Below are 12,772 nucleotides of genomic sequence, written 5' to 3'. Positions count from 1 at the left end.
ACATATTGAATGATTCTATTTACAGAGTCAAAATGACTAGAAGGTGAGAGGAAGGCTGTAGTAGGGGAAACTGGTCAAATTCTATGTCTTTATCTGGGTCCTAGGTAAACGGATGCAGCCACTTAGTGAAATTTCACTAAACTGCGTGCAGTTTCCTGTATGGGTCTTCTTCCCTCATGGCTCAGTGGTAAAGAATCTGCCTGCAATGCAGGAGATGCAGGTTTAATCCCTGCATCAGGAAGCTCTCCTGGAAGGGCAAATGGCAACCCACTCCAGTACTCTTGCCTGGAGAATCCCATGGACAAAGGAGCCTGTCAGGCTACAGTCCATGGAGTCACAAATTGTTGGACACGACAGAGCAACTTAGCATGCACACAGTTTCCAATATAATATCCTGCTTCCAATTTTTTAAAGGTTATATTTCCAACCTTAATTGACTTGAAAAATGATGCTTTTTTTTTTCAATGTTCCTGTGTGTACTTCACTAATTTCCTCTCCCATCATGTCTTCAAACCCCGTTCAAAATAAATCAATAAGATTAAAACAATATTTCTGTTCTTCTGCAGAAAGGAAAGTGTACTTAGAACTCTAAATACTACAGACACGGAGGGAAAGCTGATTGCCATTTTCTCTCTCTACCCCTCTTCCTCCACTTCCCTGGAAAATTCTCTCCACCCCAGAGCAAAACAATGCCCCACCTGATCCACTTGCCCAACTGGGTAATCACAAACCTGGTCAGCTCCTATTCTCTGACACTGCCTCTTCTGGCCAAGAGCCCCTTAGAGGCCAAGTGCCCAGGCATGGGTGTCTGCACTGGAGCTGTTCTGACAGTTCCTTTGGAGAAAGGGGTATGGGTTCTGTAGTTAGACTGAACAGCATTTAATCTCAGGGTCTCTTGTTTCCTAGCTGTCCAAGTGCATCCAGCCACTTAGATCCCGAGACTTAGTTTTCTCATATGTGAAAAACTGTAATGGCTTAATAACAATTATTTGCAGAATTTTTGTGATGATAATATCTGTAAATTGACTGGATATTGTATATGATCAATAAGTGGTTGGTCTTACAACCATCTTTTACGACTGGGGAAGGTAGCTCCAAAACATTAGCCTAAGGACACCCCTCTGCCTAGAGAGTGGCCATACGGAAGTCTCTTTTCTGGCTCAGGAATCTATGCTAACTGTAAATTGTCTCTTTCCCAGGGTGGAGAGCACTCGGGTCCAGGAAAGAAGGGACATGGGTCCTTGTTCTGGCTCTGCTACTAAATAGACCTATGATTTTCAGTAAGTCCCTTAACCTGGGTCCTTTGTCCATAAAATGAGAAGTTGGATTGGATGTTCTTTCTGCCCAAAAATTAGGTGGATCCATGCATTGGGGTAGGGCTTCCTCAATGGCTCAGCAGGTAAAAAATCTGCCTGCAACACAGGAGACACGGGAGACGCAAGTTCAATCCCTGGGTTGGGAAGATCCCCTGGAGAAGGAAATGGCATATTCTTGCCTGGAAAACCATATGGATAATTGGGGTGAGGGGTGCTTTGTACTTTTATAAGTGCCGTTCCCTACCCCACCCTCTCTATTCCCATAAGAATGGATCTGCTGATCTAATATGTAAACTCCACATGTTCTGGGCATGGGCAAAGCCCATAAAAATGAGAGAAAAAACAAATGAAAGGAGGTCAGGGGACTTCCCCGGCAGTCCAGTGGTTAGGACTTCACCTTCCAATGCAGGGGGTGCAGGTTCAAACCCTGGTTGGAAAGCTAAGATCCCACATGTCTCATGGCCAAAAAAAAAAAACAAAAAACAAAAACAGAAACCAAAAACATAAAGCAGAAGCAATATTGTAACAAATTCAATAAAAACTTTTTTTTTTTTTTAAAAAAAGAAAGAATGTCAGATTTATGAACAATTTCAGGTGAAAGTAAACCAGAAAATATTTTTTAAAAGCTACATCTGTGCTTTTTAGGTTTTGAAAAATAAAGATTTATTTTGAATTGGCAGAGGAAGGAGGGAGGCAGAAAGCTATAATTTTCGGTACTTTGGGACTCCAAAGTTCATAACTTGGCCCTGCCAGAAGCTTCCTGGAGGTGGGAGGCATGGACCTCTAATCCACTGAAGGAAATAAGAATATGTCACCCCAGATATGCCTCTTTGACATAAAAAATTATTTCAAGCTGAAGGCAATTAAGAAACGGCAAACACATAAAAATCCACCCCCCCCCCGCCCCTTTTGGCCTAAAAGCAGAATATAAATTCTAGTACTGGAGATAGAATCTCATCAGACCAGAGAAGGCAGGAGAGGAATCTGCAAACCAATCTTCCTCCATTAGTTCCCACCCATTTATTTACCTTCCCACAGTCTGCTGCCCTTGGAACCTAAACTTGCTTCCCTTTGTCCTGTCATTTCTCTACAGATGTATTGGTCTTTGTTGAAGATTCTGTACAAGCCACAGTCCTGGGCCACAGCTTTGTGTTACTTTTTGTTTTAGAGTGATGTGTGCTGCGCGCATTAATAAACTGATTTTCTCTTGTTAATCCTTTTTTTTTTTTTTTTTTTAAGGAGTCCTAGGTAAAAACCTAAAATGGGTAGAGGTAAAGTCTTGCTTCCCCTACACCACCAAAAATTCTCAATATCTTGAGCATGATGGTATCCAGGCAGGTGACCCAGAACCATCTCTTGGCTCCAGGCCACTGAGTCCAAAACCAGCCCAGGCAAACCAGCCCGAGCCTGTCTTTTGATGATTCCCTGGAGGGAAGGTGGGGGTTCAAGGGTATGTGGAAGTACCTAGCCTTCTTTGAATGGGACTTAATTGCTTTCCAAGGTTCCCAATATCCTTAGGCCAAACACTCACATCCACGGGTATCTAGTTGCATCAACATCAACATCAACAAGTGCCCCAGTAAATTAGCACCACCCTGTACCTCCTTCCACCTGGAGGAGTTATGGGACTGGGGCTCCTTGTCTGCATTAAAGTCCTAAGAGTTGAGATATTCTGTTGGAGCAATGATTTTCAAACCTGCTTGCCTCTGAGGATTTTTTTTTAAAAAATCAACTGATTAAATAAATCTCAAGTGGAGTCCATAGGGATATTTTTAAAGATACCAGATAATGTCCATTTCAATCAAGGTAGAAAAACCATTGGGTTTAGAATCTAGTGTTTCCCAACTTATCTGATCACAAAAACCACCTGATGAGCACTTTAGAAATACAGATCCCCAGGCATCCTCTGGCTACTCATATTACATGAAGATGAATAGGTTGTTGCTGTATTTTAACAAGCACCCCAAGTGACTCTTATACTTAGGTTAGTTGGGGGAACAAGCCTCACTGATGGGTACTGAGTCCCAGAAGCTCACAGAAGGCTACCTGTTTCTCTACCAGACTTCATATAGGCTGGGACTCCATGCTTGACATGTGGTTGTCATTCAGCAACTGTGTGTTAAATAAATGGCTGACTACTTCACAAATCAAGACAATTACGGAATGTTCTGAGTCACTGGAGATGAGTTTCTAACAACAGATGTACTTCAGACTCTGGGGAGAAACAATGCACTTGGTATCTAGAATCTATCTGCTATGCTCTGCTCACTACAATAGTCACTTTACATATCTAATCTCACTTAATAGTAGCTCTGGAAGCAAATCTCATCATTCCTAACTTATTGGTAAGATAAATTGAGATTGATTAAGGTCTCAGAGTTACAATGCTAAATTTGCTTCTTGGCCCTTCCACCTATTTACCATGTAAACTTGGGCAGGGGACATTCTCTGTGCTTCAGCTTCCACATCTGTAGAATGGCTTTCATGACCTGCTCCTAGCAGTGATATTGTGGGAATTGGTGTCAAGTGCCTAAAACAAAGCCTAACACTGTGTAGATGCCATTTATTCTCCAAGGGATCTTCCCAACTCAGGGATTGAACCCAGGGTCTCATGTGTCTCCTGCACTGACAAGCAGATTCTTTACCACAGAGCCACCAGGGAAGCCCTAATCAAATAGGAGCTATTATTATTAAGAAACTTTTCCAATCTCTCTCTCTTTCTCTCTCTCTCTCTCACACACACACAGCTAGTAAGGAGCAGAGCTAGAACTTGAACACAAAACTTTATGTTTTCAAATCTGTGATCTATATTTTTAAATTTACTGTTGTTTTTAAAAAACACTTATTTATTTGGTTGTGCCAGGTCTTAGTCGGGGCGCATGAAATCTTTAGTTGCAGCATTGGGATCTAGTTCCCTGACCAGGAATTGAATCTGGGCCCGAGCATTGGGAGAGCAGAGGCTTAGCCGCTGGACCACCATGGAAGTCCCCTCAAATCTGTGACATCTAGAAGCCATTCTGCACTCTGGAGGTGTTTTCTGTAGAGGTGGATCAGTGATGAAGCAGGCACAGCTGAACAAACAAGAGGGAACCAACAACTACAAACAGCAGTCACCTCCAACAGGGTTTTGTACTCTCGGTCCAAAGATGCTTAGTCATGTGGTTATCAGTCTGCCCCTTCAACAGCCCAAGAGGCAATGAGTGATCAGTGGGGGAGCGTTTATCTATGATGTAAATCTGAACCATCCCTGATTCCATTTCAAAACTCAGTAGCCTCTCTTTCTCTCCGTGTATGTCTTTGATCATCTATACCCTATCCTACTTCTATTTCAAGATAGAGAAACTCTGTCTAGAAAAGACAACAGATAGGTAAATGCTCATTCAGCTGTGTGAGAATGTCAGGACCCAACCAGGATTCCCCCTCCTCCCTCTGCTCCCTCTTCTTCTCCTTGTCCTATTCCTTGTCCTATCCTCCCTCTCCTCCTCCTAAGAGTAGCTCTCTAGCATATAGAATATCCCACAAGTATTGAGAAGCAATATGGCAAAGTTGTTAAGGGACTGTGTCCTGGCACATCCTACTTTTATGACCTGTTGGGAGAGTTCCTTTACATTTTCCTGCCTCCATTTCCTTACCTAGGGCATGTCCACATCATTGCATTATCACCAACTTTAACCACCCCCTGCACTCCAACTTGAATAAAGTATGGACTGTGTGGTCATTGCCATTATCCAATAACTTGTATATAATCTGACAAACATGTACATCTGAAAGTGTCATAGAAAAAATGAGAGGAGATAAAGCAACCATAAAGCCCAAGCATGTGGTCCCACTCTAGAAGGGCACCCTGTCCCCGGGTCCCTTCTCTCTCTTTCACAAACACACACAATGAGAGAAGAAAGAGGAAAAACACACAGACAAGAGAAAGAAGATTCATGAGATTTGAAGTGAAAAGAAACAATGAGACAAATTAGCAAGAATGATTATGTACAATATTCATTCATCCTAATAGTGTTTGAAACATTATTTCATTTAATCCTTACAGTAATCTTGTGAAATACAATTAAAGTTCCTATTATAAAAAAATAGGATGTTGAAGTGCAGAAAGGTTAGGTAATCTGCTCAAGGTCATCTGACTAACAAGAGCATAACAACTGGGCCAGACACTAAGCCTTGGCCCTTTCTTTCTTCCTACCTCAAGTAAAAGGAGCCAGATTTAAATTTTTATCCATCCTTTCAGGGGAAAGAAATGAGGGAGGGTAAAGAACTCTGTTCTTAGGAAGACAGGTTTCTATCTGATTCTTCCACTAAAGAAGCCATGAAGCACTATTAATAATAGCCAAGACATGAAAGCAACCTAAATGTTCATCAACAGAGGAGTGAATAAAGTATATGTGATATATATAGCTATATATATATAGAGAGATATAGATATATACAATGTATATATATAGATATATGCAATGAAATATCACTCAGTCATAAAAAAGAACAAAATGATGCCATTTGCAGCAAAATGGATGGACCTAGAGGTTGTCAGGAGGGAAGCAAGTAAGAAAAAAAAAGACAAATATCATATGATACCATTTATATGTGAAATCTTTTTAAAATGTTACAAATGAATTTATCTATAAAACATAAATAGAGTCACAGACACAGAAAACAAACTTTTGTTACCAGCAGGGAAAGGAGAGGGGGAGGGATAAATTGGGAGACTGAGATTGATATACACACACTACTGTATATAAAATAGATACCTAATAATGATCTACTGAATAGCACAGAGAGCTCGACTCAGAAGTCATTAATGACCTACAAGGGAAAATAATCTGGAAAAAAAAAGTGGATATATGTATTACTGATTCACTTCGCCGTACACCTGAAACTAACACTCCTGGCGGGCTACAGTCCCTGGGGTCACAATGAGTGGGACATGACTGAGTGACTAACACACTGAAACTAGCACACCATTGTAAACCAGCTGCTGCTGCTGCTGCTGCTGCTGCTAAGTCGCTTCAGTCGTGTCCGACTCTGTGCGACCCCATAGACGGCAGCCCACCAGGCTCCGCCATCCCTGGGATTCTCCAGGCAAGAATACTGGAGTGGATTGCCATTTCCTTCTCCAGTGCATGAAAGGGAAAAGTGAAAGTGAAGTCGCTCAGTCGTGTCCGACTCTTAGCGACCCCGTGGACTGTAGCCTACCAGGCTCCTCCGTCCATGGGATTTTCCAGGCAAGAGTACTGGAGTGGGGTGCCATTGCCTTCTCCGGTAAATCAGCTATATTCCAATAAAGAAAGAAGCTATGTTGCCTGGACCGAGTCCCTTCCATATTCCATCTCTCTCTTGCTCGCTGCGGACTGGGCTGGGTAGAGGCTCTCCAGCACTAGGACTTCCACGTTCTCTCCAGCTCAGCATTCATGCCGGCAACCATTGCTTCTCTTGCCTCCTGTGCGGAAGCATGGCACAGGTCTGGTGTTTCCTCTCCTTCTCTTCTTTTCTAGATGGGGGCACCGTGTGTTATAGAGACTGTTTTCCTTTAACCATCTGAGCCTGAAATGTAGTGGTGGGGTGGGGGAGGGGGTCAACATTCTGGTCTCCTAAGCTCCTCACAGTGGTCAGGGGGAAGGTGACAGTAAAACTCTCACTTGTTTCTAGATGTTACCATATTTTAAATATGGGTTCCTGTGGTAAAATGATGGGCTTTCAAATTTGGCAAGTCAGTCCCCGCGTGCTCTGGGCCTTGGGGAAGTAAAGGAGGAGGGAGTGACCTCAGTCAGAAAAGGAAGAGTGTGATCACTGTGTTCACAAGTGTGGGGGTCCCCTTCCTTGCTCTGTACATGAGTAAGGAACTAGCTCCACACTCAGAGCTAGCTAGTGGAGGAAAGATTCCCCAGATGGTCCAGAGGCGAGCTGGGTTTTGACTAGGGAAGAGCAGCAGCCTCCTGTGAAAGGTCAAGGAATCCTGAGAGATGCATTCACCATCAGAAACCACCCAGTTTCCCCTTTCTTTGTGTGGGAAGTTTATGGGGCCAGGTTCACTGGCTAACCCAACCCTGATGGGAAAAAGCAGACCTTCTTTGAAAGGGAGAACTGACTTAATACCAACCACTGGTGAGCTTAAGATGAACAAATGAGGAAAATAATGTCAGGGGTCAAGGGAAAGTTACAGAGTAGGGATCCAGAGCAGTGTGGGGTGGAGTGCAGGAAGCACAAGTCAAAACAGGCAGGAGAACCCAGCCAGGGTGGGGTACTGGGTGACAGGGAAATTCTTTGACATCCAGAGCCAAGACCCAGAGCTGGGCTCTGATCCTCCAGAGCCTGAGACAAGCTGGGTGATACCACAGGACAGAGAGCAGGAAGCAGTTTCCTCAGGCCTGAGAATCTTACCAAATGTAGCAACAGATTCTGCCCCAAGCCCCCTACGTCAGCAGCCTGTGAGAAGGAGTTTGGGTCAAGAGAGGGACCTGGTCCAAGCCCAGAGGAGTGTTAAAGTGAGGTGAGAGGCTAGGAGCTCGGCTGTCATCATGGTGCTGGTAGCAGCCCAGAGGGAGACAGATCAGTAAACTGGCTGACCATGAACACTGGGTGGAGAAGGCAGTGGAAGCTGTCTGTCCCTAAGCTTTGCTGAACGATTACTCTCCCTTTCAACTCATTTCAAAAGAAGAGAGACTTCTCGGAAATCAGATAATGCCATTCATTCATTCACCCATTCATTGAGTCAGCCATTCCATAATCGCCAAGTCCCTGAGCAGCTACTACTTACCAGGCACCATGGATGGATGTGGACCAAGGGTGATGGGCACACAGTGGGAGGCTCATTTAGGACTCAGGATTGTAAGAGGTGCCCACCTGTGGTGCCAGTATGTGCTCTATAAACCTTTAGGTATGTGTTTGGGGGTAGAGGAAAGAGGAGCTATCTATACATCTGGGTTTAAGGGTGACTAGGATTCTCCAAAGGCCACACCTAGTAACATATTGTGTTTTGAGGGCAGCTCTGAAGCAGTGACTTCAGTTTCATGTTGCCTTCATCAGAGGAAATTGCGAGTGTAAGGACCCTCAGGGAATCCCTGCTCTTATGTCCCCAGAAAGAGAAGCCCATGGTGAGGAGACTCTCCAGGATCTGACCATCATGGAGTGAAACTATACCTGGGCAGATGCTCAGAGGTATCTCCTGCCATCCTCGATGCTATTACTGTTAAAGGCACCTAGGCTCTGTCACTATGCCTCTGGGACTTCCTCCAATGGGAAAACAACTCTGCTTCAAAACAGACATTTTAGCATTTCAGCCTTTGTCTCCCTCTCTCAGACCCAGTCCACTGAGTGATGATAAACTAGATGAGCCCCTTTGCCCTATGCTAACTCATGCCCCTTCTATTTTTAGCAGTGCTGGAAATACCTTCTGTTTATTCCCAGAGCCACTTTAAACATTCAGCAGCTTTTTTCCTACTTAAGAGGATTTATCTTAGCAAATATTAAGGGCTCACCCAAAAGGCAAGGCTCTTCCTGACCTCACACTGCCATTCACACGATGCTTTCCCAGGACTCTGAGTGGGCCCAGCTCCAAGCCAGGAAGGCTGAGCTCCCCCTTTCCACCTTTAGTCATATTCCTGCCTGAGCTTAATTTCCTCTGTAGGCATTAGGAGCAAGGATGGGTTAGTACAAAGATGAACATAGGATTTCTATGTGGAATTCCTTTTCTCATGGGGTCTTTTGTTTGATCATGAGTGAGTTATTTCACCTGTCACAACCTCAAACTGTTATCACTTGAGAAGCATGGATCTAGTGAAAATCTCAGAGATCCATTAAACTAGTGGCTCTGAACTAGGCTGTGTCCTTCACCCTAGGGAGTTCTTACTCTGAGGGGAAGGGGTCTTCATACTGGGAAAGCTCCTAGAATGAGACGTAACAGGTGTATATTAAGGACTTGTTCAATGTTTGTCGAATGAATGAGGATACAGATATTACAGGGGAACACTATTGAATTGATGCTTTTGAACTGTGATGTTGGAGAAGACTCTTGAGGGTCCCTTGGACTGCAAGGAGATCAAACCAGTCAATCCTAAAGGAAATCAGTCCTGAATATTCATTGGAAGGACTGATGCTGAAGCTGAAGCTCCAATACTTGGGCCACCTGATGCAAAAAGCTGACTCATTAGAAAAGACCCTGATGCTGGAAGATTGAAGGGGGGAGGAGAAGGGGATGACAGAGGACGAGATGGTTGGACGGCGCAACCAACTGATTGGACATGAGTTTTAGCAAGTTCCAGGAGATGGTGAAGGACAGGGAAGTCTGGTGTGCTGCAGTCCATGGGGTCGCAAAGAGTCGGATACAACTGAGAGACTGAACAACAACAACAACTGTTGTTTTGAACAGACACATTTCTGATGCACAGAAAGCCCCCCCAAAGATACAGAGCCAGAGAGAGGAGGAAACCATTGCAGCCAGCAAGATTCTCAAGGTGTTGGGTCTGGAGTAGGAAGTGGGCAAGAGATGGGGAAGTGTTCATCCTAGAGGGCTCCATGAATGGGCTGGGGGTAAAGGTGGTTAGAAGACTACCAGGTTTTCAGGTTGGGGTGGTATAGAGTTGTGTTAAGAAAGAAGGCAGGGCCATGTCCAGAAGGCTGGGTGGAGTGGAGAGAAAAGTTTATCCCAGAAGAGGAATTAGCTCTTGAAAATCTCTGAAATAGGAGAGGGGTGAAGGTGTGGTTGGTGAAAGCAAAGCAGGTTTACCCAGATTAGCAACCAGTCAGAGAGGGGTGAGGTTGGTGGTAGTGGTGGTGGGGGTGATAATTAAGTAATTCCAAATGTGTGTAGTTTAATGGAGTTAGGAGAAAGACAGGGGGATGAACATAAGGGTGTAGGACATTTCAGACAAGGACTCTATAACCAGTCAATTCCATGATTTCTAGCATCTACCATTATAAGGCAGACAGTGCGTGCCCACTTCAGCTCATCTGATCCCCTTCCTTTCCCACTTGTTCATCTGTCAAATGTGTTCTATCCCACAGCACATGAGGAACAACCATCTCAAGGAAAAAGGCAGTAGGAAAGTGGCACTACCACAAAAGGATTCAGTTCTTTCTTCAGAATTAGCTCATTAAACACTCCAGGAAGCCTGTGGTTCACCCCTCCCCCAAACAAGCCCTATTCTGGCTCTAAGGGGGAGGGGCAATTGGAATTAGGCCCAGGTGACATCATTGTCATTCAGAGCCAGTGCCAAAGAATATCAAGTGGGTGGTTTTCATCACAAAAGCTGAGCCAACTGATAATTGAGGGGAGTCAGGTGACTCATGTTTGACAGGTAAGGAATGAAAACAGAGGGGCCCACGATGATTGTATTTCCTTAAGGCAGGGCTCATTCATTGTATAAAAAGCCAGCTGACCCGTTGGCTTCACAACCGACTGGAGCAACCAGACAACCTGTTCTTCTCTGCATACCAGGTGAGTCTCTGATTAGAATCCATTTGAAATTTTTATTTTATCATTGTTGGAAAATGGACAGAGGCAAACACGTTTAAGAGGGCTGAAGAGAGAATACTAGGGTATCTTTATTTTAAATGAAACATGGTTTGGGCTTGAAAGGACATTAGAGCTGGTGAAGGTAGCCCCTTCAGTGGACAGCTATCGAACTGGGGGTCAAAAAGGAGGACAATTTTTGTAAGTTCTCAAGGTAAATTAGTGGTCATGTTACCACTAGAACTCAGGACACACTCAGCAACACCACTATTCTCTGTTTATGATAACTTATTTTACAAGTTATAATTCATAAGATGGACCTCCACTGAATATTTATTATATTTAAGGCACAGTGCTAGGCACTGTGGAGGGGATCAAATGGTCACAGAACTTAGCAAACTTACAACCTAGCAGGGAAGATAATGCATGTACACACATGTAGATGAAATCTAAAGGAGATAGTGACTGGTATCAGAGAGGGGTCAGGGAAAGGCCGTGGCAGTTTGGGGGAGCTCAAGAAGAGCTCCTGGTGATGATGCATGATGTGAGCTATGATGGAGGAGTGTTTGGACACACAGAGATGGGAAGGGAAGCATTTCAGAGAGGACTGTGTACACAAAGGCCAGAGTAAAGTCAGAGGAGCTTAGATTCTATAGACTCATCCAATAGGTCACAAGGTGTTCTGTGTGATACTAGAGGTGTGTACAGTGTAGTTCTCTCTACAACATCACTTTCTAAATGACTTAATATGTGGTCTTGGGCATTTGTCGATAAGGGATGTGACATGTCTGAGGAAGAAAGGGAGCCGAAGAATGAATCCCCCTGAAACGGCACAGAAATGAGTTGCCTTTAAGCTCCTCCTCTTGAAAAAACTCAGAAATTATCAAAGCATGTTTTAACTCTCAAATTTAGCTAGGAGGAACAGAGACTGTCTCCTCTAAAGGGGCCTGAGATGAAACTATTTGGCATTTAACTTGATTTCTTCTCTGTTTAATCAAATCATTGAGCCAGATTTTCTGTCTCTAGGTTCAGCCTCCTTTGAAGCATGAGTTCCCACCAGCAGAAGCAGCCCTGCATCCCACCTCCACAGCTTCAGCAGCATCAAGTGAAACAGCCCTGCCAGCCTCCTCCCCAGGAACCATGCATCCCCCAAACCAAGGAGCCGTGCCACACCAAAGTGCCAGAGCCCTGCCACCCCAAGGTTCCTGAGCCCTGCCACCCCAAGGTTCCTGAGCCCTGCCACCCCAAGGTTCCAGAACCCTGCCACCCCAAGGTTCCGGAGCCCTGCCACCCCAAGGTTCCTGAGCCCTGCCACCCCAAGGTTCCGGAGCCTTGTCATCCCAAGGTTCCAGAGCCTTGTCACCCCAAGGTTCCAGAGCCATGTCCTTCACCAGTCGTCCCAGGGCCAGCTCAGCAGAAGACCAAGCAGAAGTAATGTGGTCCACAGCCATGCCCTTGAGGAACTGACCACCAGCTGCTGAATCTCCTCTCCCATCTGCTTCTGTTGTCCCACTTGCAATTAGTGTGCTATCACCCTGAATCATAACCCCTCCTTCTTTGTACCCTGTAAAAAGCTTCCCTCACATTCAGTCTGGAGGGTTCCTGAGCTTCTGAATCAGGTTGAAAAGCTCACTGGCTGAGCTAGTCTTCCAGCTGTTCAGGGCTCATCTGAGGAAAGATGTTGGGGTTGGGAGAATCGAGTGAATCTTCCCTGCTCTGTCCCCATTAAATATGTTTAACTCGATAGCTGACTGTATGTGTCACTGGCTGATAGCTTTCTTCAAGGTTCTTTCACGTGAAGCAGAAACTGCCCACAACAAGGGCTGGTTTTGAGGGCTGCAGTGAGAAAGGATATAGACATTGGGAACATGTGTGTGTGTGTCTGTGTGTGTGTGAGTATACTCACAAGCATTGCTAGGCTGGCATTGGGAGAGCAGGCAAGACCGCCAGAGTCTGTTACTTTGGGCAGCCTGAGTTAGAGCAGGACTTTCTTCTTGAAAGA

At 44.8% G+C, this 12,772-nt stretch overlaps 1 protein-coding gene across 1 annotated transcript; it reads left to right on the top strand.

The window, feature by feature from the left end:
• The first annotated feature begins 10,719 nt into the window (after positions 1 to 10,719).
• On the top strand, positions 10,720 to 12,511 carry LOC145505903 (uncharacterized). The gene is made up of 2 exons (XM_081489166.1): positions 10,720 to 10,755; positions 11,797 to 12,511. The coding sequence occupies exon 2, from the start codon at positions 11,816 to 11,818 to the stop codon at positions 12,203 to 12,205; it is 390 nt and encodes a 129-aa protein (XP_081345292.1). The 5' UTR covers positions 10,720 to 10,755; positions 11,797 to 11,815; the 3' UTR covers positions 12,206 to 12,511.
• Positions 12,512 to 12,772: the final 261 nt, after the last annotated feature.

Source organism: Giraffa tippelskirchi, chromosome 5, assembly GCF_054371585.1.
Source record: "Giraffa tippelskirchi isolate mGirTip1 chromosome 5, T2T-mGirTip1v1.2.pri, whole genome shotgun sequence".
NCBI classification, from domain to species: Eukaryota; Metazoa; Chordata; class Mammalia; order Artiodactyla; family Giraffidae; genus Giraffa; species Giraffa tippelskirchi.
The sequence above is the reverse complement of the archived record's forward strand: the minus strand, read 5'-3'. Positions and strand labels throughout refer to the sequence as shown.

What these genes read in the sequence shown, in the direction of transcription:
- LOC145505903 (XM_081489166.1), top strand. Translation starts at nt 11,816, where the DNA reads ATGAGTTCCCACCAGCAGAAGCAGCCCTGCATCCCACCTCCACAGCTT.